Source organism: Vicugna pacos, chromosome 2 (genome assembly GCF_048564905.1).
Source record: "Vicugna pacos chromosome 2, VicPac4, whole genome shotgun sequence".
In the NCBI taxonomy this organism is placed as follows: Eukaryota; Metazoa; Chordata; class Mammalia; order Artiodactyla; family Camelidae; genus Vicugna; species Vicugna pacos.
Window position 1 is genome coordinate 47,549,391 of NC_132988.1, and position 27,068 is coordinate 47,576,458.

The 27,068-nt window shown below is 34.7% G+C and overlaps 1 protein-coding gene and 1 non-coding gene across 4 annotated transcripts in view; both read left to right on the top strand.

Annotated features, from left to right (window-relative positions):
* PPA2 (inorganic pyrophosphatase 2) overlaps positions 1-26,473 on the top strand; it is a 152,197-nt gene extending 125,724 nt beyond the window's left edge. For all 3 annotated transcript variants that reach the window (XM_072939387.1, XM_072939376.1, XM_072939379.1), the window contains 5 exons: positions 5,201-5,328; positions 6,543-6,628; positions 13,116-13,185; positions 25,004-25,040; positions 26,264-26,473. In XM_072939387.1, coding sequence (XP_072795488.1) covers positions 5,201-5,328; positions 6,543-6,628; positions 13,116-13,185; positions 25,004-25,040; positions 26,264-26,298 — 356 coding nt within the window. In that variant the 3' untranslated portion in view covers positions 26,299-26,473. The remainder of the gene's footprint in view (positions 1-5,200; positions 5,329-6,542; positions 6,629-13,115; positions 13,186-25,003; positions 25,041-26,263) is intronic.
* On the top strand, positions 9,214-9,377 carry LOC116276735 (U1 spliceosomal RNA). The gene has a single exon (XR_004186234.1). It is a non-coding gene; the product is annotated as a U1 spliceosomal RNA (small nuclear RNA).
* Positions 26,474-27,068: the final 595 nt, after the last annotated feature.

A 27,068-nucleotide genomic window follows, 5' to 3' on the forward strand; every position in this document is an offset into this window, starting at 1 on the left:
ATTAATTATTTTCAATATTAATTAATAACAATATCAGTAAATATTTTAAAGATATTAAATGCAGAATGTATTGTCATAATTTTCTTATGCTTAAAATTTCTTAATTTTTTTTGTTTTTAGTAAATAATTACTTTTAAAGTTCATTGGTGTTTTATGTCTCTAGATTAAAAGGATTTCATACTTTAGATATTTCTCTCTGTCTCTCATTGTTCATGGGCTGTATATATAAAATGAACCTTACCAACTCAAGTTTTTACATCATTACATCATTACTATTTACTTATTTGGCAAAAATAGAGTATGAAAGTATCTTTAAGTCTGAAATCTGGGTAAAATGGAAGTCTTGGCAAACACCTGTAATTAGAAACTACCCCTAGTGTAAGAGAGTGTATTTTTTTTATAACAAAGATTTGAAAGAAAGTCGATTATGAGACCTTTTTTTTTGCTTAGTACATCACAATTTGTGATATTCAGTTATGTTTTAAAAAAGATGTGAATTGGTTTATACTGAAAAGAAACTTGATTATATGATGAAAGGTTTGCAATATTCCTGATGAAAGAAAATGATGTCAGAAAGATTGCTTTTAGAAACTGGAAAGTGTTGTGAACCTCTCATGTCTACAGAAATAGAATGGTAGGTTTTGGACTAAGATATTTTAGCTTAATGTCTTTGCTTTTACATGTTTCAAAGTCAAAATTAAGAAAAACTAAATTAAAATGTAGAGCTCTGGATTTCAAAAAACCAAATTGAACTTTAAAATTTGTTATATTGCATCATTATTTTCTGTTTTGCTTTTTAGCTAGCATTTAATAATAAATTTTTAAATTTTCAATGTATTTGTACAGAGCAATGGTTATTTATAAATCATATATCTTAAGTTTTAACATAAAATTTCTCTTAAGGAGACTTCATATAATCTTTGTTAATTAAACTTTCAGATTTGGAAACAGTTCTGTTATAAAGTAAATCATGGCTCTACACTGTCAGAAGTTATGACACCTTTTATGAAACTTTAAAAAGTAGGGTAATATATATTTAGGTGACTGCTTTTAATTGTATTTTAATTGAAATTGTTACTTAATGTTACAGACTAGTCCTTTTTAGGTCCTTTTTAGCTCTTTGATAATTTAAGTTTTATGTAAGTCTGGTCTTTCCTAGTTTTTGTTGTTTTTAATATTTTCTTTCATTGATAATTAATTTCCATTCTGCTTGCTAAAAACATCCAAAACTGACCATTTTTCACCATCTCCATACAACTACAGTCATCGAAGCCCTCACCACATTTCACCTGTGTGGAGACTCACATTTCATATTAGATTTCCTGCTTCCATTCCTTCCTCTGCACAATCTTCTCCTGACAAAGCACATAGAATCTTCCTAAGACATGTACTCCGCTGCCCCAAATCCTGGAGTGGCTTCTCATGGCGAAGTGAAGGGCGGAGTCCACAGTTGACCCTTAGAGTCCTCTTTGGCTGTTTCTCTGATCACACCTAACACTCTTACTTCGCCCTGCTCCAAACACAGGGCTTTCTCACTATCCTTGTCAAAGATTTTACACACACTCAAACCCCAGAATATTGGCACTTAGCCTTAAGGACTCTTCTTCTGGGTACTTGAATGAGTTGCTCCCACACTTCATCTGAGAATTGATGGAAATACTTTGGATCAGATGCTGTCCCTGACCTCTCATATCTGAAAAAGGGTTTTTATTTGCAGAGCAATCTACATGCATAATTGTACATTTTTAGGCCTTTGTCTCATCTATATCTGTTTTCTTACTCAGGCTTACTTTGACAACAGATAGTTTTAGCAGTCTATTTAATTAAATTCTTTTAAAACAAATTAATTTTATAGAAAAAAATATGTTTTTTTGTACTGATAAAATCACTACCTTATAAAATTTTATTAACTATCCTAATTATAAGAACAGTCACAGTTGGCATAAATGTTTTGGGAATAAACACACCTGATGCTTTCTAAAGCTAAAACTTAATACTGGGAGTAAAGTGTGGGCTTCATTCTAGAGTTGTCTCAGATAGACCCAGCAGATAGACCACTGTGGACATCTGTCAGAATATTTTACAGAAGTGGAGAGTCTTTGTCAGTCATCCAGGGAGTTGATCAAGAAGAGCTTAATTTAAAAGAATTTGACTTGTAGTTAAAAACAGAAACTGAAATAAACTTTGCTTGATTATATAAAAGAGCTCTTCTAGATTATTCTAGCTTTTATTGTTGGATTAGTTCATCTTGAAAATTATATGTCTATAATAGAAATTTTCACATAAAATTAATTCCAAGAGTGGGAATAAATGGCTACTAGAAAATTGCTGCTTTTCTTAAAATAACATATTGTAAGAAATACATCTAATGAAATAATTCTGGAAATGGATAATAGTGATGGTTGCACAACATTGTAGTTGTACTTAATGCCACTGAATCAAACACTTAAAAATGGTAAGTTTTATGTATATGTTACCACAATAAAACTAAAATATAAATACATCTATACATAAAAAATAATATAAATAAAGCTGTGATAAATTATTAATGTGTAATATGGAAGAAAAGGCAGAATTCATGGAATTAGAGGACCTGTATTTATGAGTACTAGTTCTACCATGAATGAGTTGAATACATACATTTTGGGAAATCTTTTACATTTTCTTAGCTGTAGTTTTCTTATGTTTAATGTGAACTTACTTGTTTTTCTCAACTCTTAACGAGTTTTATGAGGAACAAATGAGGTTATTTATATAAAAATATTTTATGAACTGTAAGTGAGTTTATAGATTTTAGGTGGAATTTTTCATACTTTTGGAAGAGTAATTCATTGAACTGACTGTTGGTGTTGCATATAATATTTCGACTTGAGGCATTTGCTGTTGAGGTTTTAAAAATATTTAAATTGCTTATTTAAAAATTTTTGTTTTTTTTTTTTTGTGTGTGAAAATGCAGCTGTTTTCTCCAGGGTATAATTAATTGAGAATGGAAAAGTTTAGCTTATATTTGGAAAGTTACACTTCTTATTAACATTATTAAATGTTCACGTTTTTATTATTGATGTCTTTTCTTAGCAAGTCCTCTTCATAACTTCTGAAGGGAAAGCCATACCAGCTGAGACAGATGCTGGATAACGTAGCTTTTCCTTTCTTACTTGAAGTCAGTGTATTAGAAAGCAATGATCAAAAAAAGGTTTATGCTGTGGGTCAGGAAACAGTAGACAGGACAGGGTACAATGAGGTTATAAATCAGATTTAAGTAATAGAAAATAATTTAATTTGGACATTGATTAAAGTGCATTTCTAGTTTCTCACTTTCAATGGACTAAAAGATATTTTTTCCCTCTGAATAAGGAAACAGTGAGTTGCAGGAAGTGAGTGTTAGTTAATTTACAGAGTGTTTTTGCAAAACTAGAGATCAAATGTAGCAAAGTCGTAAATAGAAAGCTCACTTTGAAGAGCTCTTTTGATAAGAAACAGAAAAAATAGTCAGAATTTAATTAAGTGAAATCTTTACTGAATCTTCTATTTTGAGCATAACAAAGAACTTTGTGATCTAGGATGCAATATATAATACTAAAAAGTTGTATCTTCAGAATTCACTGTTTTAAACATCTTCCATCACTTACTGAATAAATATATATTGACAATGATGAACAGTTCTGTGGTCTGTGTTCAGTTTTAGGTGATTCTTTTTTTCCTAGTTAGTTGTAACATTTCTATTTGCTTCAGAATTACTTCAGCTAGATGTATGGCCTGTTGACATATTTTAAAATTTTAAATTTGCGCACCTTTAGGCAGCATACTCAGTCTCCTGCTTGCCAGGGTCTCTACGCCTTACCACAGTTCTTTCACTTAAGCGAAACGTCTGACCTCTGGAGACATGTCACTCCTGCTGAACCTCTGCATAACAGGCACAAGGCAAGGATAAAAGGAAAAGGTTAATTCCTATCTGTCTAACCCCTACTTGCAAAATGCTTACCTTTTCCTGCCTTGCTTCATGAGTGGGGATTCCCATGAGGTTTGGATGAGCAAGTCAGAAACCAAGTGATCTTTAAATTATCCCTATGCATGATATAATCTCCTGGTTTTAGTTATAGCTTTCTAATTTTTCAAGCGCTACCAAGTCTGTTTGTCATTTGCCATGATGTATCATTACTAAAGGACTATGCTGCATTTCCCTTACTTTCTGGTGGAAACTAAAGACTTCTAGGTTTATTTAGTTATTTCTTATACTTTTTGAATTGATATTTTGGGAAATGATACATTCCTTGGGGACCTCTTTTCGGGGAGGGGTCTATTACTAATGCAGTAATATTTCCAATTATTTTTAAATGAATGTCCTCAAAATGTATTGGTTAAGCTGTTTATGTGGTAATAGAACTTAAAAATAAATCCTGTAAATTATTACTAATTTGAAATGAAAAACTCTGAACCATCCAGGTATCACTGTGTTTAAAATTGCCCTGACCACACTGTCTGTCTTGCCTACTCTGACTTATTTTTCTTCATCAGACTTTTCTCCCCTAAATTGTGTATTTGTTTCTTCATTTGCTGTTTTTCTCTTCCTACTATAGAAGCACGTGAACAGCGACTTGTTTCTGATTATTGTTCTATTTCATTGCTTAGAACAGTGTCTGACACATAATGAGAAATTTACTATATATTTCATGCAGGAACACATGAAACCCTTCTCATTCAACTTTAGTGCGTTCTCTTCTGGACACTGCCCTCTCTGTCCTACCTTCAGCATTCCTTTCCTTTAACTTAGTACATCTAAAACACGGTAACTCTCCATTCTCTGAGCCGCCCCCACGCCGTTGTCCTCAGAATGACGTCAGTCTTTAAGCATATCTCACTTAATCTTCTCACGTCAATGCAATTTGTTGTCTCTCTGCCTGGTTTCTTAAAATTAAACCTTTGAGCTCCTTGAGGAAAAAACTCTGGTGTCCTTATCTCCTTATCCCCCATACCTAACACGGTGTCCAAAGATGCTCAAGAAATGTTTACAGAGTGAAGGAGTAATATTTTACATTGGAAGAAATGGAAGCCTGGAGGTGATATGATACATGCTGTTGATTATGCCGCCAGTTAGGAGCAGAGTCGGACTGACTGCCCCAGTCCAATGCGCTGCCACTAACGGGAGTGGATTTTGGTTTTTTCTTTTTTTAACAAAAAGTCTTTGTTTTTTCACTTACAGATATTGATGATGTTAGGAAGTACAAACCTGGTTACTTGGAAGCTACGCTTAATTGGTTTAGATTTTATAAAGTACCAGAGGGAAAACCAGAAAACCAGTTTGCTTTTAATGGAGAATTCCAAAACAAGGTGAAGATGCTAATCTTTATTTTTAAATGTGCCTGTGATACCTGTATAATACTTCTTTCACTTTGGGGGGGTTCTTATGTGAATATTTGTGTATTACACAAAAGTGCTTTTTACTGACTTTCATATTTAAGGACATTATTTTATCATTTGTTTATTTTTTTAAAAGTTTGAGGAGATCTCTCTAAGTGAATCAATAAGACTAATAAATACCTTTATCCATCTGTTTATCTATGTCTGTTTCCTTCATCTCAGGCAACAGCAGACCTGAGGGAATGTTTTCTCTTCAGAAGTAAATTTCCCCATCATTCAGCCTCAGTTCCCAAGACTCTCTATTTTCTTCATTCTTATCATAATGTGTTTAGTTGTCATTGAAAGAGAAAGGAGCTAGCACAAATGAGTTAATACGTAAGAACTCTACCTAAGGAAAATTACCAACATTTTGGGAAGGAAAAAACTCTAGAGAATTTTCTGCTTGGGAATAATAAAGCAAGTTTTCCTTTGATGGTCTTACTAGATACATATCTATTGTTGATTTTGCCTTTTTAGATACTATATGAATTCATATTAAGAAAAAATTAGAAAATATTAGGTTTCCTACCTTCAGACAGTGGGTAGTCTAAAATGATTATGCAATTAGGCTACTTACAGCTTTGATTTCATCATCATGATGATGAAATCAAGAGGTATATGCTTATTTACAAGCCAGGCACTAAGCTAAACACTTTGTATACATCTTATTCTTTCAACGACTTTGTGATTTAAATCAGGGGTTGGCAAACTTTTTTCTGTAAAAGACCAGATAGTAAATATTTTCGACTTTATAGGCCACAGAGTCTCTGTCACACCACCCAGCTCTTCCATTGTGGCGCTAAAGCAGTCATAGGCCATGCACAAGTGAAGGGGCATACTTGTGTTCAGTAAAACTTTATGTACAAGAGCAGGTGGCGGGCCGGATTTGGACCACGGGCCCAAGTTTCCCAACACCTGATTTAGATTATCTTCATTACATTCCATTTTATACTTGAAGAGATTTGGACAATGAGATTAAGTAATTTGCACAAAGTTACACAGCTGGTAAATAAGGATGTCAGAGTTTACACTCAGGTTTGCCCGACTCCATAGCTCATGTTCTTAACAATTAACTGTCATACTGTGAATAGTTCCATGTTAGTATAATGATGTGATTGCTGTGTCTATTTTTGATTTGTAACTAGGCTTTTGCTCTTGAAGTTATTAAATCTACTCATGAATGTTGGAAAGCATTGCTTATGGAGAAGTGTGATGGAGGGGCTATAAATTGGTAAGAATTTGTCTTTTCAATGTATTGTTATTTGATTATTAATTGGTACTATGGAGCCATGCAATACTACTCATCTGATTTTTTTGAGAATTGCAGTTTTTTTTTTCATTTAAAAAATGTTTACAGAGCACCTATTTAGAAGGTATTACCAAGTGCTGGGCACTGTGAAACTAGGAATTGACATGGTCCCTTTTCCCAAGGGATTTATAGTTTAGTGGGGGATACTGTCAAGTAGACAGGCATTCAGTTATAATACAATGTGATATATGCAAAGGTGGAGTAAACAACAATTTTTCAACATGCAAACATATGGTTATTTAATTTATATGATAACTACCACACTATTTTCTTGGTAAGAACAATAAAACGCCTCCTTATCCAACATGATCTTGGTCACCAGGTGGTTGATTGAGGGGAATCAAACAATAGTAACATATATAACTGAAACATTTTATTTTACTTTAAAACATTTAAATGTACATTTACTTATCAGTCTTTGGATATAAGAGCTAAGACTTTTTCTGTATAGATTCTGTATAGATTATATGTAGTCTAATTTAATATATAATAGAAAATAATGTTCAGATCCTGTGATCCTTAAACTCCTTGAACTTAAAAAGCGTTATAAATGTTTAGGGTTTTTTTCCCTCTAACCTTTTACAGTTGTGTTACCCGCACCTAACTTGACACCAAGGTTTTATAGTGATTCTCCTTTTTTGAGGCTTTTTAGAGCCTCAGCAGTTTTAGAGCCTACTCAGTGTTCCTAGACACAGTTCTCTTTCCTCACTGCCTTCATCCATGAGTGTAATTACAGCTTAAATTATGAAATTATAGTAACGAGAGCAACTGACATAAAAGGCTTGGAAACAAAAACAGCTGACCCTGGGTAAGCCTAACTGTAGGAGGTGAAAGTACACATTCTTTCTGGAGAGCAGAGTCCTACCCAGCTTCATTGTTCTCTTTGAATGAGGAGAAGCTGGGAAGCCATTCATTCTTCTGACAGATACTGACAGAGGGGCTCCTGAGAGGTACTGTGCTGGTGGTAGGGTTCCTGCTGCGAATACAGTGGAGTCCCTGTTCTGCAGCACTGGGTCTGGGAATCCACAGACACATTTAATGAAGTCATTGGAATAAAGTAACATGGAGTAAAGAATTAGTCAGTCTCAGGGAATATTTTATCCAAGTCATCAAAAGGCTCATCTTTCCTCTGCATGAATACTTGGGCATGACAGCTTCAGAATCAGCTTCTCTTGCGGGCTAGAGTGACACTGTCAAGTAGCTGATCTCCTTCCATGTTTCTTACTGTTGTGTAGATCATTCTTTTTTTTTTTTTTTCCAGCAGTCTTAAAATTGAGGTAATTCTTCCTAACTTAAATAGTACAATTAATTAACAAAGAAACTGGGTATAATTAAATGTCATCTAGCCCTGACTATCCTAGTAACTAATAGACTGAGCTCTTCTTTATGGGCATTCATTCTAAGTCAGATGTTAATGTGATGAGCTCCTCTAAAACGAAGGGGTCTTCAGTTGTCCAAAGAGGTATTTCATCTCCTTCCTAAAGGTAACTTTCTGACAAGCTTTTTCAGTCTTTGATAGGACTTGCATGGTTTCCAGGTTTCCTGAGGGGCACAGCTAGAGAATGTCTCTGGCTAGTTTTTCTAAAGCCTGACACCGTTCCTTCTGTGCCAATTCTAATCATCTTTACTGTGAGGGTAACTGTTTCTGTGCTCTGGAGTCATTTTGCTGTAGCCAGCTAGGTAATGATAAGGAATCTATTAACAATAAGAATTGATATTTTTTGAACTCTATACTACTTTTCAGGTTCAAAGGGTTTTATATGTTATCTAATTAATATTTGCAATATTAGATATGTATAAGATCTGTATCATTATTATATTCATTTTACATATGAGGAGATTGAGGCCATGTAGAGATTAATGGACCTATCTAAGGTCCCTGTGTGTGATGGAGCCAGGATTTAAGCCAGATTTCAAACTTAGTCTCTTAACAGCTATTTTTTTCTCCACATTTTCAAAGAATACAACAAAATAATTTTATTTTTGCTTAAAAATTTGGGGGATAAAAGTTTCTGGATATAAATTTTATGCATCTAGATAATTTAAAATCAAAATCTTCTGAATTTTAACTCACTTTTACCCATGTTTTCCTTATTTTTTTTATCACTGTTTGATTTGTAAAATATATTCATGATTGTTAAGTTCTTATTTCCTTTGTCCTTACCTAATAAATTGCTTTTCTCCCTCAGTTCCTTTAAATGTACTCTGTTATTGATTAGCAAAGCTCCCTCCCTTCCATTTTAACCTGTTTTCCCCACTCAGTTCAGTTCAGGTCTGAACTGAGGACACTATCACAGTAGTTCTCTCCAACAACGTATAGCACAGTGCAGTTTCCTAGGGAAATCATTCAGACATTCAAATGCATTGTCCTCGTCTTTAAACCTGATGAATTAGGCTCTCTGAGAAGTAGTGTCTAAGCATCTGTATATTTTAAAAGCTCCCTGGTGCTTCTCATGAACGTCTCTGCTTAAGAACTGTAAAATCCAAACTGCTCATAGCTACTTTTGATACTTATCTGGCAGGGGAGATACCATGATGACGAAGGTGGTTTTCCCAGGGCCAGGCTTATCGGTTGCAACCTGGATGTGCTGACCCCTGTGATTTCCCCAAATGTGGGAAACTTGACTGCATAATTTGTGGTAGTGGGGGACTGTGTTCACGCTCTCCCCTAGTAAAAAACTAAATAATAATTTTCTGAATCAATAAATAAGTATCAATCTGTGTTAACTTTTTATATAAGGGCCAATTCTGAGAAAATAAGTGTTTCTCAGTAGAATACCTATTATTACACCTTTAAACATTCAAAATCAAAATCACTTCCTTAAATCCTGAGGAAAGTATGTTGCAACCCAGATTACATTCTTGATTAACTGAAAGGCTGTTAGTGAGGAAGGTGGCACTGTTTGTAGCAATAAAATGCTAAAAAAAAAAAAAATGGAGGGACGCCTATTGAAGAAATAGTGACAAGGGGCTTTGTAATCTCCCCTCTTTTGTATCTTACACATCACGCAAGGATCTCCTAAGTCCATTGTATATACCTTCCATTTCTTTCTTGAAACAGCCATACTCATGAGGTGTCCAAGGTGAAAAGTGTCAGTCTTTTGGCTCTCCTAGGTTCTGCTGGTTACTTGTCAGAATATTTTTATTGGATTTATTTATAATTTTTCAAAGTTATTCAGTTTTTTAAATTTGCAGTGCTGGCTTTAATATTTTTTCTTTTCTAATATTTCTGTTGATGGCTTTGCCTTGTTATGGGAGTAGAGGATTACTTTAGAAATAGACGATCAGATTTAACAGACAGAAATATAGGACATCACTTATATCTAAATTTCAGATTTCAGTATAAATGTCTCATGCAATACTTGGGACATACTTATACAAAAAATAATTCGCTATTTATCTGAAATTCAGGTTTAATTGAGTGTTCTGTGTTTTATCTGTCAATTCTATTTAGAGCAGACTCCCTGTTCTCTCATTATAGTTTTCCCAGAATTCCCAAGGAATGTTTCTCTTCAGTGTAGTTCTAATGTTAAAAACATTAATTATACCATGTTTCATATACATCACACTTTCTTCAGAGGAGTAGCGCTCAAGACTTTACAGTGCCTAATTTTTTGCCTGTTCTTTTTAAATTTAGTTTTGATTTTCTTTAGAGAAACATCTAACTTAAAAGGCCTTACCTTTTTCAGGTTTTAGCTTACTTACTCATGAGCTGTGGAGAAGGGAGTACAAAGTAGTTTAGTCTTAAAGATGATCATGCCAGCTTTCACCAGACATCCACATTCATGCCAAGAATGAAAACGAATTCCACATTTCGAGTCTGGGTAGAAAGCAAAATGACCATTTTCGTAATCACTCTGTACCCAGTGCCCGATCACAAACAGGTGTAGTTAAGAAGATAAGTAAGTAACTAGGCAGACCTTTCTATCCTCTATTCCCCAGCATATCTTACGAAGCCATTGCCAAAAGGAATCTGATAACGTGTATCCCTCAGACCCACTTGCCTGCACATGCGTGAGTGTGTGTGTGTTTCATCTGTTAATACCTCCTTTAGGGATCTGCTAGTCACGTATGCCTTCAATTTTGAAAAATAATTTGGCTTTAACTCCCCTTTTCTACTACCTTTTTCTGTATCCATATTAATCTGATTTCTTTGAAGAAGTTTTTAAAAATTGGACTGAGTACATCTGAGAGGAATGACGTCCTTGCTTTCATCTGGAAAGTAAGACAGGCCTGGTGGCATGCTTGTGGAGGCAGTGTGCTGTTCCCCATTGTCTGTGAAGGCTTTTGAGTTGATGGAGCCTTTACCGATGGGGGAGCAGCTGCTGTCCATGCCTTGCTGAACTTCCTTACTTGTACAAAAACCAAGTTCTTGTGTTCATATGGTTTCCTCTCACCACTTAATCTTCCCTCCCTGCCTGAGAAAGATTCCACAGTACCTTTTCAGCAACCAGTTACAGTGTTAACCACCACACTTAGAGGAAAATTATTCCTTATGGTCATTATTCTATGGGTCAAATTTGGTTTTTCTTTTCTTCGGTAAAGTGTAGTATAATAGTCAACTAATCTTCGACAAAGGAGGCAAGAATATACAATGGAATAAAGACAGTCTCTTCAGCAAATGGTGTTGGGAAAACTGGACAGCAGCATGTAAAACAATGAAGCTAGAACACAGCCTTACACCATATACAAAAATCAACTCAAAATGGATCAAAGACTTAAACATAAGACAAGATACAATAAACCTCCTAGAGGAAAACATAGACAAAACATTATCTGACATATATTTCAAAAATTTTCTCCTAGAAGAAATAAAAGCAAGAATAAACAAATGGGACCTAATGAAACTTACAAGCTTCTGCACAGCAAAGGAAACCAGAAGTAAAACAAGAAGACAACCTATGGAATGGGAGAAAATTTTTGCTAGTGAAACCGACAAAGGCTTGGTCTCCAGAATATATAAGCAGCTCATACGACTCAATAAGAAAAAAATAAACAACCCAATCCAAAAATGGGCAGAAGACCTAAACAAGCAATTCTCCAAGGAAGACATACAAATGATCAACAGGAACATGAAAAAATGCTCAATATCACTAATTATCAGAGAAATCCAAATCAAAGCTACAATCACCTCACACCAGTCAGAATGGCCGTCATACAAAAATCCACAAATGACAAATGCTGGAGAGGCTGTGGAGAAAGGGGAACCCTCCTACACTGCTGGTGGGAATGCAGTTTGGTGCAGCCACTGTGGAAAACAGTGTGGAGATTCCTCAAAAGACTAGGAATAGACTTACCATATGACCCAGGAATCCCACTCCTGGGCTTGTATCCAGAAGGAACCTTACTTCAGGATGACACCTGCACCCCAGTGTTCACAGCAGCACTATTTACAATAGCCAAAACATGGAAACGGCCTAAATGTCCATCAGCAGGTGACTGGATAAAGAAGAGGTGGTATATTTATACAATGGAATACTACTCAGCCATAAAAACCGACAACATAATGCCATTTGCAGCAACATGGATGCTCTTGGAGAATGTCATTCTAAGTGAAGTAAGCCAGAAAGAGAAAGAAAAATACCATGTGAGATCGCTCATATGTGGAATCTAAAAAAACAAAAACAAACAAACAAACAAAAACAAAGCGTAAATACAAGACAGAAATAGACTCACAGACAGAGAATACTTGTGGTTGCCAGGGGGGTGGAGGGTGGGAAGGGATAGACTGGGATTTCAAAATTGTAGAATAGATAAACAAGATTACACTGTATAGCACAGGGAAATATACACAAAATATTATGATAACTCACAGAGAAAAAAATGTGACAAGGAGTGTGTATATGTCCATGAATGACTGAAAAATTGTGCTGAACACTGGAATTAGACACAACATTGTAAAATGATTATAAATCAATAAGAAATGTTAAAAAAATAAAACAACTTTAAGTACCAGTTTAAAAAAAAAGTGTAGTATAATAGCCTTTTAGATATACCAGGGGATTATTTAAATTTGTATACTATCATTTGATTTTTTTTTTAATTCTGGAGAGTGCGGTGTTGTGGAGCACTTTATATTTATAACCTTGCCGGAAAGAATGTACAAGAATCTCACTTGTCCTAATTTATATCCATTCATTCATTCAGGTCTTTTTTCAAGGTATCTTAATCAAATTCCTAGTCATGCTTTAGCGTTCTGCATTAGAAGGTCTTCTGTCTCCTTTTGAGTGAGAGGGAGTGTGTATGTTTGTGTGTGAATGTGTGTGTGTTATTACCAAGTGAGATCCAGACTCAGTAACTGTTGGCTGGAATCATATGCTCAAATGTAAAGTATCTGAGAGTTACTTTTCTTTTTGGTAATTGCTCCTTTTTTATCCCATTTGATAACAACATTTCTTTTCCTCTACAGCACAAACGTACAGATATGTGACAGTCCTTTCCATTGCTCTGAAGAGGAAGCAAGATCATTAGTTGAATCGGTAAGGTGCAAATGTCCGAAGCATCGTTTAATCTTACAAATGCCATGGGGAATGCTACAATGAAAAATGAGCCGGGGAGAGGGGTAAGGTGCCAGGAGTGGGATGGGAGTTGTTGTCAGGGACAGCCTCCCTGAGGAGAGGATTGGCCGGAGTCAAGATTTGTGGAAGGTAAGGGACTGAGCCAAGTGACTATCTGAATGAAGATCATTCCAGGCCACAGCCCAGAGGCCATGAGGTAAGTGGATACCTGATAGTTCTTGATGTACCAGGAAATACCCGAGGAACCACAGTGGCTAATGGAAAAGAAAAGAGTCGAGAGGAGAATGGAGGAGATGTGTGGATGTGGGGGTGGAAGTAGGGGCAAATTATTATGAAAGACCCTGTAAAATACCCTGGAAAGACCATTTTAAGAATTTCACTTCTTATTCTGAGTAAGATGGAACCACTGGTGGGTTTTGAGCCAAGGATGTTCTGACTTAGACTTCAGCGAGATCACACTGGCTGCATTGGTGAGAACAGGCCATAAGGAGGTAAGGAAAGATGCAGGGAAGTTGTGATAGTAACACAGTTACAATATCAGTGTATTTTAGCCAAGTGTTCAGTTTTATATCTATGTAGATTACATTCTGAACTTAGTTCTTATCAATATTGATTATTCATTCTTTCAGGAAAACAAAAACTTTTTACCTTTGTTAAAGTAGTTTCTCACTAATCATGGGTTAAGACAGTTCCATTTATTTTAGCTTTACATTTATAGATAGATATAATTGATGCTTGTCCTAAAATTATCTGCAAGATTAAAGTTTCTAGCCTACATCTTTTTTTAAAAAAATTGTTTCCTATCATATTGGTAGGAAAAATCCTCTTGGGAAAAAAATGGTTGGAGAATATGATCAAGATAGTTAGATATGGGGAACAAGATTAGAATTCAGAAACATTAACAACCAGCTTTAATTACATGGTTTGGTAGCTTTGTTGTGTTTCATAATAACGAAGAAGGTGCTGTACTGATTTTTCACTGAGAAAACTATAGTAGAAAATCAAAATGCAGAGAGAGCAGTTCCCTCTTCATCAGCTCTAGTGGAACTTACCATACATGCGATTTCGCCATTAAAAATTTGTAAGTCAAGGATTTGCGCCATTAGCAGTGTCATGCATGATTCAGGAGCCTGGATTAGGTAACACTTTCTCAAGAAGATTTTATCATCTTGTAATAATGAAATTCTTTGTAGTCAAAGCTTTTTGACTTGGCATTTTATCTCTTGAGAACCACATTGAGATGTTTAAATCAGAATTGCTGAGGTATATATTCCCAGATCTCTCTATTTTGCAATGTACTGAATGTTACTCTGACTCCAAAGAGCTGTCAGCTCTTGCTTGTCCTTTGCTTGCTCAGAATAACGTACAACATTGAAGTCATCCGTCAGACTTGGTGATGTTCAGACCACATGCATCCTGAGCCTGTATGGAACAAATTGTATCCCCAAGGTTTATTAGTGGGCTGGGAATGAGTGAACTCATTCTAACAAGTTCATCTACTTGGGTAGTATTATCTTAAGACAGATGTGTAGATGTTAAATGAGTCTGAAGTAATGGTTAAAACAAGGCCAGATAGTAATAGAAGTTTTCACTTTCTAGATGTGTATTGACAGAATATTCAGGATGAGTTGATTAGGTGAGATTTTAGGATAAAGTAATTTTGCTTTGGTAATTGGATACTTTTAAAAGACTAGACTTTTGAGTGATTATTAGGACTATTGTGGGAAGCATATTCTGGTGAGCCCATGTGAATCAAAGCACAGTTAACTGTGGTAGCACTGAAAACACCCCCACAAATAATTACGTAGTTACCCAGCAACATGTACAGATCAGCTGGGAAAAATAGTGTGACCGTAACCAAAAAATTTAAAATAAAAGCCAACAACCTGATGACTATTATTTGGAAGCATTTTAGAAACAAAATAGACAATAGCTCCAGAAGTAGTTTGTCCTACTTAGAGATCATAAGAAAGATAATTGATCTGAGGAAGATAGAAGGAACTGAAAGGGTCAAAAAGAATTTTTGGATTTTCTTTATAAATATAGATGTCTGAGTTATATACAGTCATGAAAGGCATGGCTGTGTCAAAAACAAGGTTTGTTCCTTAGATCTGAACACACTCGGGATCCGTAGACAGAGGCAGCCTCACTGCCCTGATGCTCCAGGTGTCTGGGCTCAGCGTGTGGCCCCGGCAGCAGGAGCAGCACTCTGTAATAGTCCCACCACAGGACCACCCAATTACATTTTTTTGGACATTGTGTCATTTTTTTTTACCTTTACCTAACTTTATAGCCAAAAAATATGGGACTCATCCCAATTTTTGAGGTCTGTGTGACTAGAAATTAGAACTTTATTTCAAGGAATGATGTTTAGAGCATTTATAGGGAACAAAGAACGTATGTTTGTGTATGTGTGTGCATACGTGAGTGTGCCTTGTGCAAATACATGTGAATTTCCTTTCAGATCTAGTATTAGCTGATATTTAATGACAGTTGATTTGATGACTGGGATTTAAGATGCTTCTTTCAGGATCCTTTACTGTATGTAAAGAATTATTTGGAAAATATTTTGAGAAGATAGGAACAAAATTTACAAGCTTAATCTAATAGACATATATAATTAGAGAATATATAATTTTTTGTAGTACATTTTTTATAGTACACTTCCAAAAATTGAGTATATATTAGGCTCCACAAAAAGAGTTGGGAAAAAAGTCCCAAAGAGATGAGGTAATGCAGACTACATTCTCTGTCTACAGTATAAGAAAGTTACTAATCAACTGTAAAAATATTAAAAGAAAAAAACCCCTAACCCATGTGTTTGGAAACTAAAAACACTTCTACATAAGTCATGCCTCAAAAAAATGAATTACAATAAATTATAAAATATTTAGAATTGAGCGACAACTAAATTACTGTATTTCAGAACTTGCACAGTGCAGCAAAAATAGTTTTGCAAGAAATTAAATGTATACAGCAGAAATGAAGGAAGAAAATTGAGAGGCTGGCTGAATGTTCTATTCAACAATTACTCTTTTTTTTCCATCTTTTTTTATTGTAAGAAAAAATTAAAAAGAGGAGAGCAAATATTTAATGAAATACAAAACAAGGAGATAATGTAAAGGATCAATTAAAACAGAAGCTTCTTCTTTTAAGACTAATAATACAGACAAACCTATTACAGGAAGGACCGTGAACAAGAGAAGTCATAAATAAAAATATCAACAGTTAAAATGAAGATATTACTACATACACAGGAGATACGCTTTTGAGATGCTTTTGTGAATACTTTTCTAAACATAGATGAGTTGACAATTTTGTTTAAAATGTAAATTATCAATATTAAATCAAGAATAAACAGAAAACCCAAATAGACTTAAAATAGTTTAAAAGAATACTAAATTATGAAAATGACAATTTCTCCCATATTAATTAATGAATTCAGCCTATTTTTAATCAGAATACCAATAGGGTTTTCACTGACTTGGTAAGATGATCCTAAAATGTGTATGGAATAGTAAAGGGCCAGGAATAACCTAGAAAAGATTGATAAATTTAAATAAGGGTTTTTTTTTTAAAGCTACAAACATTTAAAGATACCACAAAGTAGGTTAAAAGATAAGCCATTGATTGGGAGAAAATATTTGCATATAAATGACAAAAGGGTTAACAATTTGTTCAAATCCATGAGAAAAAGATAACCCAGAAGGAAAAAAATGGGCAAACAATATGAATGGACAGTTCACAAGAGAGAGTATTTAAATATCTAGTAAATATGTAAAAATTTGCCGTATTTCCCTAGAGATCAATGAGATCAAAGTAAGACAGAATACAATTTCATAGTTATCAGACAGGCAAATGTTTGCAAGTGTTTTTAAGCAGGTGGGGAAAGGAGACCTCTTATACTTGTTGATATGCTTGATGGGAGTAGAAATTAGTACAACTACTTTGAAGAGCAGTTAAGTAATTTCTGGTATAGTTGAAGATGCTTATAACCCACTATTCTGAAATTACCTTTCTAGATATTTATGTATTTTATAGAGACACTAATTCATGTGTTTCTGTGATCAAACATGGGAGAATTGGAAACTGGACAAATGCCTATCGATAAAAAACTGGGTAAATAAACTATAGTGTATTTATACAGTGGACTACTATACGGCAGGTAAAATATGTGAGTTAGAACTATAAGACTCTACATGGATAAAACCTGAAAATGCAGTGAAAAAAGCATTTGCAGCAGGATAGGTAGTACGCATCGTCAATGTGAATTTTAAAACACCCAAAGCAGTACTGTGTATTTTTAATGAATACAAATAGATCTGTTGTTCACATTTTAAAAACATAAATAAGAACAATAAACACCAGTGTCAGCATGGTACTTAGGAGAATTTATTTCTGAGAAAAAATAAAAATAAATAAGATTTTTATTTTTTGATAAGTAGGGAGAAAAAAGAGACTTCGCTTGCAAAGTTTCTGAACTTACATTGTTAATTCTAAAAAAAAATCTAGAGTAGATATTTGTTATAATAGTCTCTGAACTTTCTGCATGTTAGAAGTATTTCATAATAGAATTTGTATACCAAAAAAACAGTAGAGAAAATGAAACCAAAAGCTGATTCTTTCAGAAGACGAGGAAAATTGATAAACCTTTTAGCCAGAATAATCAGAAAGAAAAGAGAGAAAACAAATCTTTAATGTCAGGAATGAGACAACTGACATCACTGCTGATTCTACAGGTATTAGAACAATAGCGAAATACTGTGACAAACTTTACACCAGTTAATTTGACAACTTGGATGAAATAGATTCCTTGTAATACATAAACTACCAAAGCTCACTGAAAAAGAAATATGCATAAACGAGTTAAATTTGCACTTAGAAACCTTGCAGTAAACAACTCTAGGCTGAGCTGGCTCCCACAACTTTTATTCGGATTGTACTGAAGGTTCTAACCAATGAGATAAGGCATTAAAAGAAGGAAAAGACATCCAGAGTGTAAAAGAAGATGGCATGAATGTCAGTGTTCAATATTCAATAAAATCTACCTAAAAGCTACTGGAATAAGTGATTTTAGCAAGGTTGCAGGGTACAAGATCAATATACAATAAACAATTCTATTTGTATATGCTGGCAACAAAAATTGGAAACTAAAAATTAATACATTATTTATAATGGTATGAAAAATATGAAACACTTAGGAATAAATCTAGAAAAATATATGTGAAGAACTTGTACCCTGCCAACTATAAAACATTACCAGGAGATATCAGAGAACTAAATAAAGGGAAAGATAATATCATGTTCATGGATTGTTAATGATATCAAGTCTCAAATTGACCTATAGATTTAATGCAGTATCAATCAAATTGTAGTACACATTTTTGTAGAAATTAACTAACTCGTATATGTAAGCACTAAGGATCCAGAATAGATTCAGTAACTTTGTAAATAACAAAGTTGGATTAACTCTTCCTGATTTCAAGACATTTTATAAAATGGTAATCAGGAGAGTGTAGTCATGGTATGAGACTAGAGAAAGAGATCAATGAAAGCAAATCAAGAAATAGACCTACTTGTATGTGGACAATTGATTTCAAAATTGTCTTTTCAACAAATAGGCCTTGAGCAGTTGGTTATTCCATATGGGAAAAAAGCCCACTTTAATCTATACCTTGCACTAGGTATGATGATTGTCTAAAATGTATCCTAGACCAAAATTTAAAACATAAAATGATGAACCTATTTTGACCTTGGGTTATTTGGGCAAGATTTCTTAGATATTATACTAAAAACACAATCTAGTGTTTAAAATGATAAGTGGACTTCATCAAAATTAAATTTTTTTCTGGAAACGACACTCAAGAGAATGGAGGGGGAGGGTATAGTGCTAGTGGTAGAGTGCATACCTAGCATGCAGGAGGTCCTAGGTTCAATTCCCAGTACTTCCATTAAAATAAATAAAATGAATAAACCTAATCTATCCCCCCCGCCAAATAACTTAAAAAAAAAAAAAGCTGAGAATGAAAAGAAGCCATATACTGTGAGAAAATATTTGAAAATCATATACCTGACAAAGGGACTTGTGTCCAGAACATAAAGAACTCTCACAATTGAATAATAAAAAAACACAACATCCCCCACCCCCCAACAAAGTGCAAAATATTTGAATGGTCACTTTGCCAAAGAAGATAGATCGAAAACAAGAGATGATGCTCAACTTTACTAGTCATTAGGGAAATAATGCAGATTTACAAATTGGAAACCACAGTGACCTGCCTATACACATTTTTTAGAATAGCTGAAAATTTAAAAGACTGGCTGTCCTAATTATTGGCAAGAATATGGAGGAATTGGAATTCCCACACCCTGCTGGTTGGAATGCAAAATAGTAAAACTAGTTTGGCATTTTCTTGGAGAGTTAAACATATACCTACTATATGTTCAAGCCATTCCAAGCCTAGATATTTACCCAAGAGAAATGGAAGTATAAGTTCATAAAAAGATTTGTATACAAGTGTTTATAGTAGCTTTATTTGTAATAGACAAAAATTCAAAACAACCCAAATGTCCATCAACAGATGAATGGATAAACAAACTGTGGTATATTCATATGACGAAATACTCAGCAATAAAAAGAAATGAATTATTGATATATGCTACAAGATGTCTAAATTTCAAAAAAGAAAGTATTAAGTGAAAAAAGGCAGACATGCCATACATACTGTATCATACCATTTATATAAAATGTAAGTATATGCAGACACTAACATGTACTGACACAAAACAGATGATTGGTTGGAGAGTTTAGGACAGAGCCAGGAAGGAGGGACTACAATCCCTTTTACAGGGACAGGAGGAAACTTGAGGACGGTGGTGAATATTTGGTGATTATAGTCATTTTATTGGGGGAAAAGAAAAAAGATTGAACTTGGTGAGGTTCCACACACAAACTCAGTGCATGTAGGACTGAGAGAGAGAACCAGACTCATTGCTAAAGGAGTTCCCAGCCCTACCTCATACCCTCCACAGCCTGGTAGCCGCAGGGATTCAAAAGCTCTTAGTATCTGGGATTCAGGCTGGGATGCCCTTTTATCACCAGGATTGCCTGGACCTCGCAGACTGCTGGGGCCAGAGACCCTTCCCTCTGTGGGCACTCAGTTTATCGGAGCTACTTGTCCGTCAGAGAGGACTGTGTTTCCCTTCACAGTTGGACCTTTCTGTGGATGTGATTTTCTAATGAGATCATACGACAATATTTATGCCATACAGATTTGCTTTATTTGTGACTCTGTAAATAAACATCTTTGTGGCAGTTCACTATTAAAATTTTTATAATAATGTATTTTCTTGATAAATCAGGATCTAATTTGAGTCAGTCTATATCTCCCACATCTTTTCCCTTTTTTTGCCTCTTAAAAGCTTCACTCTTGCTGTACACCAGAAATTGACACAACACTGTAAACTGACTATACCTCAATAAAAATAAATAAATAAATAAATTTTAAAAATCTTCTCTCTGCATTACCACTCAAAGATGGACAAAGGAGATGAAAGTAAAGTGTTTTTTAACTACTAGCCAATTGTATACATTCTTGAAAGAAAGAGGAAGTAGATTAAACTTACATAAACTTAATATATTCTTATATTTTGTTTATGGATAACTAAGAATTGGTCATGTTTTGTTGATTTCTAAGGCAAAAATCAGAAAAGAAATGTGAAAATAAAATGAATATAGATGAGAGAGATTAAGAAATAGATGAGGGAAATTAAAAGGTACAAACTTCTGGTTACAAAATAAATGAATCATGGGGATGAAATATACAGCAAGGGGAATATAGTCAATTTTATTATAATATCTTTATATGATGACAGATGGTAACTGGACTAATCATGGTGATTATTTTGTAATGTATAGAAATATCAAACCACTCTCTTGTGCACCAGGAGCTAACATAGTGTGGGGGGCATTTATAATTAAAAAAAAACAGAGAGAGAGAGAGATACAGATTTGTGGTTATCCGAGGTAGAAGGTAGGGGGAGGGAGAATTGAATGAAGGCAGTCAAAAGGTACAAACTTCTAGTTATAAGATAAATAAGTACTAGGGATATAATGTATAGCGTGATAAATATAATGTTGCTGTATATTATATTTGAAAGTTTTTGAGAGTAAATCCTAGAAGCTCTCATCACAAGGAAAAATATATTTTTGTATTTCTTTGATTTTGTGTCTATATGGGATGATGGATGTTCACTAAACATATTGTGGTCATCATTTCATGATGCAGGTAAGTCAAATCATTATGCTGTACAGCTTCAACTTATACAGTGCTGTATGTCAGTTATATCTCAGTAAAACTGGAAGAAGAAAAAATGATATAGAGAATCATTATGAACCATGGAAACATAATGCACAGAAAATACACAAGATAATTTAATTCAGTTAAAACCCTGCTGCACCTGAATGAAAAATCAGGAACTTTTTTCTCTTTAATTTTTAATCCTTATAATCAAGTGAAAGAACATCAATCCTCATATCAAGTAGTAAAGCAAGATTTTATACTGGTTCAGTGTATCGTGTTTGTTAGTTAATTTGAACAAATACAGCCTGCAGGTGAAAGTGCTTGTAAGGACCTGATGGGGTATCTGGAGAACAGGGCATTTGTATTAATAGTTCTTATTCATTTAAAATACAGTTTGTAAATGGGTAAGCCTTCTTGGTTGATAAAAGAGGAATACATTGGTAATGAGAACACTGGATTTGTTTGAAAGAAATTAAAGATATGAATATTCATGGCAAGTATTTTTGGAGTGGGAAAGGGGAGACAACATTTTTAGAACGAGTATTAAGTAATACTCACAGTTTCCTGGAGAATTTATCTTAGATGTAGGGGGTGCCCACATTCTGCCCCTTGGAGAAATTAGGAGAAGTAAGTGAAATGTCAAGATGGTGACTCCTGAGAGTGGGGTTTGGGATGAGGTCACTTTCAGATGCTGCTTCATGCATTTCTTTGTTCTGTCTTTAAGAATCAGGAAGTCGATGACAGTAGGCAAAGAGTTAAATAGCTGTTATGTATCATGAACCCATCATTTTCAAATTTCAATGTTGGTCTCTCTTTTGGCATATGTTAATATGATAAAATGTAAAAAGAAAAAATTTACCCCTAAACTTTAATAGTTAATATCTCTGAGTCTTAGACTTACCTGTGATGTTTGTTTTCTTCTGTGTAAGGCTTTGTACATTGTGAATATACTCTTACTAACCAAGAAAAATATTTGAAGAGTAAAGAAATAAAAACATCCTAGGAATAATTTTTAAAATAGTTGTAGTGATGAATGTTTTAGCTTGAGTAGTTTGTCCATTTCTTTTCTGTAATACTTTTTAGGTTCATGAGAAGTTGCTCAATTATTCTATTTTCTATATCATGCGAAATTTTCTCCCCCTGAAATGTTTGACCGCTCCAGCAGAAGCAGCTGCTAATTTTAAGCAATAAGTCCAAACAGCTGACTTTCCAACAGACTTTGTAATAGGTGTCCTGCACAATAAAGAGCATAACAGTTTCAACGAATATGCAAGTGATTCTGTTTTATAGTCTGTTTAGAAAAATAAAGCCATCAAGTCCCAAAAGCCTAATCTCAATGAGTATAATTTTTATGTTGTAGTGTTACTTTCACACCCAGGTTTATTTAAGTCCTACTGTCCTCAGAACCAACCATGGTTAAGCATTTTCTCTGTGCTAGGAAGCTGAATAGGATTTTCTTGGTTTTTTGTTTGTTTTTGTTTGTTTGTTTGTTTGTTTTTGAAGTACTTGGAAAATGTCAAAGATGTTCCACATACAATTTGTACAGAAATCTTCTTTATTTACACAGTTACAACATCCTTTTGTATGGTAGAAAATAAAACAAAGCATATTTGATTAGCCTTTTTCTTAAAGAATAGAAGAAATAATAGCCTTAATCTATTTATGATTCAGGGCAATGTTTTAGCCAGCATTCTTCAGAGAAACAATTAATAGAAGATATATATGAAGAGATTGTTAGCTTAGTGCTTCCAAAATCTGCAGAATAGGTCAGCAGGCTAGAGACCCAAAAAAAGCCAATGATGCAAAGGCAGTCCAAAGGCAGTCTGCTGGAGAATTCCTTCTTGCTTAGGGAGACTGGTCTTTTTGTTCTAGTCAGGCCTTCAACTGATTGAATGTGGCCCACCCATATTATGGAGGGCAATCTGCTTTACCAGTAGTTTGCCAATGTAAGTATTAGTCTTAGCCAAAACCATCCTCCAGGTTGACACATTAACTATTATGGAGGATATTTTAGTATTGCTAGAATTTAAATTTTCCTGCCAAGTTATTCTTATTCAGTACTGACCTTAGACCTAAGCAAGGAGGGTGCTGCTTTGGGTCCTTCTTTTTGACCCTCATCCAGTCATTCCTTCCCCACAGGGCAAGACCAAGGAACCAAAGCTGTGTGTTGAGCCCCCAGTCCTAGACAACCTTTTAGCTACTCCAGTCCCTGAAATTCCTTACCCAAATAGCTGCAAGCCTGTTTCCAGGGCCTGTGCAGGATTCTCCCCAAGTCCATGCTCATGATTAGGTGGACCCTGTGCTCACCATGACTTCTGCAGGGGCCTGTGGTGGCTGTTTGGACATAAGGCATGCATAGATGTGTGAGCTAGAAATTTCTGCCCTTGTGCAGGGGAGGCCCTCAACACAGATGGAGCCTGGGGTAGCAGGAGAAGTGGGGCAGGATGAGAGCCATGTGCCTCTTCTTACTTTGCCATGTTCTGGCAGTCTCTGAGGTGTCTAGAATGCTAAATGAGAGCTTTGCAGTCAATACAAAGGTGTATTTATCCAGATAGTAGAATGGACCACTTTATATATTCTATCCATCACTTTGTTAGCTTGATTTATAACTTTTTAATACTTTGTATATGGTATATGGGTCTCCACTTGTACATTTGCGCCAGACCTCAAATATCAAAGGCAGATTTTTGCTACTGAGGCAGAGCAGATTCAGAGAATTAAGAGTTGATTATTAATTTTGAAATCTGAAAAGTATGCTTTAAAACCAGGTGGCAGTTACTACTCGGGGAGAAGAGTTTATGATTGGGGATGTGCCTGGCATGTTCCATTTCTTGACTTGGGAGGTGGTTACATAAATGTTTAGTCTGTTATTCTTGGGCTGTGTACATTCTTTTCTATGGAAAATGGATCTCCCAATAAAATGTTAAAAAAAATAAAAGTTTAAAAATTTATTGTTCTTACTTAGGAAAAAAATCTTGTATCAGAAAATCCTTTTTTTCAAACTTGTCTACCATAGATTATATCTATCCTAAGAATCTTGGCCCAGTCATCAAAACAAACAGAAAAATTAAACACCCTAGAAGACAGCTAAATAAATTATATAATTGTGTGTGTGTGTGTGTGCACACACGTGCACTTAGCTATGAATGTGTGTTGGGTATTTGTTCTCAGGATCTTAGCCAAAGAAGCAACTGAAAGAAAACCTCTGTCTTCACATTCACAGTAGTTCCCATGGGTTAATGAGAGAAAATATTTTCAAGAATGCTTTTTTTTTTTAACTTGACTCCAAGCCTGTGGTTTGTTTATCTGAAAAATGGGCAAGAATAATAAAAGGCAAAGAAGAGTATTCACTTTTTTCAGATTGGAGAGCCATTGGGTCTAAACTTTGTTCTGTAATTTCATGGAAAAAACCATTCTGGGTATAGTTTACCCATCTAAACATTCATTATAACAGAGACTCAATTCTTATCTTTCAGGCATCATTTTCACCGAATAAAGGAAGTAATGAAGAAGGTATGGTATATGGCTAGAGGAGCTGGATATGTAAATTTATTATTTACAGTAGTGGAGACCACAAAAAATATAATAGATTAATTTTAAAATTATATAAATTGGGGGAGGATATAGGCAAGTGGCAGAGTGCACATACTTAGCATCCTTGAGGTCCTGGATTCAATCCCCAGTACCTCTTCTAAAAATAAAATAAAACCTAATTGCCTCCCCCTACCAATTTAAAATAAAGTGATACAATAATAAATAAATGTTTTTTAAAATCATGTAAATGAAGTAAAAGTTTTTTAAATAGTCATCAAAATTTTCAAATGAAATCAATTATTTCCAAATTTCAGAAAATAAGGAACATGTTTATTACTTTTAAGCTAGGAAGTAGTTTGTGTAGTGACTTTGGGTGAGGTACTGAGATTCCAGGTCTGATAAATTTCAAAAGACTTCAGATGTCTGAATATGGGAGATTTTCTGTGTTACCTCTCATCATTTCAATGGCTCACTCATTTTAACTGAAGATCTTATAATCAAAATTTATAATCAAAATTGAAAATATCATTTTTAATTACCATTATTTGAAGCTGTTTCGAGAAACAAGGAAAAATGTTCTGTGGTAAAAATTTCTAAATACAGGCATATGCACATATCATTTGTCTTAAAGAATATTGCAAGGCTTTTGACTTTTGGTTTAAATGTAAAACATTAGAATACTCAACGTGTAAGTTTGGAGGGAAAATGAGAACTGTTTGCTGTGAGTCAAGTTCTAAGATGTTTAGAAAGGAGCAGATCTATAGATATGATTTCATGGGAAAGCAAGCCGTATTCCTTATATGGGAAACTAACATAGTTCCTTTGCAATACTATCCCATTTTGGTATTTGATAGGCGGTCAAATTTTGCAGTACAGTTTCCCTGGACATTTCATACTATAACTAGGGCACTAACTTCAATATTATTCAATAAAGGCTAAAATGACCCAGAAAGATGTAGGAAATGAAGTGGGAAGTCTCTAGAAATTTTATTGTAGTTTTATTACAAAGCCTGAGGCCAAATGAAAGACTGTTGGACAGGAGTTTAAAGGTGAGTAGCTTTAAGTAGAGAAACGTGTCCTACTAGTTCTGATTGTTTTTATCTGCCTAAGTGCTTCCTAAAGGTCTAAATTAAATGTGTCTCATGCTGCCTCCCTCCCTCCCTCTTCACCCCTCCCCTAACACTCTGCTTCCTCTGTTTTAGACACAGATCAGGTATGGCACTTCCTTGGCAAGTGATTGAAACATTTGAAGTTCTGCCATTAGGATTCCAAACTCCAAGAACTCCAAGGCTCCATCTCCCCCAAGTGCTAGAAACAGGCATATCTCTGAGAATTTGCTAACTTCTTGTTGAAACTTTTTTTTCAAACGTTTTGGGATATGGGATGTATAAATAAACATTGAAATTTTTGAATTAGTCTCCTTTGGATATTTATTGACATGAAGATTTTGTTGAATTTCATAGCAGAAATTTAGAAGCATGGAGTGTTGACTGGTTCTAATTTCCATGGCTTAAGGAACCCAGTGATTTTATTAGCTTTTATTTCTATGGGTTAATGTAAAAGTGGTTAATTTAGTAAGTTAGTAAGATGTTTGTAGATATTACTGTTCTCATTTTCATACCATATTATCTCTTTCCAAGTCCACTGCTGCTGGAGACTTCATTTAGCCAACCTCAGTCCTCTTCTCAGTCCTGTGTAAATGTGTTTACATTTATTCAGGCTCTTTCCTATCATTTATTTTGGGGGTCCTAAACTCCATTTGATTCTTGAGTCCTCTTAATTTTACTTCTCATCTCTATGGTGATGGTTCCCAAATCTACGTAAGAAGCTCAGGTCTCTCTTCTGGGATCTGTCTATTGGACATCTGTTTAAATGCCTTTGATCCCTCTTGTCCAAAACTGAATTCGTTATCTTCCCTTGTTCTTGGACAATAGAATTAACATTCTCCTAGCCCCCTACGCAGGCCCTTGAAATCATACTGAACCTCTGTTCTCCTGTCTTTACTCA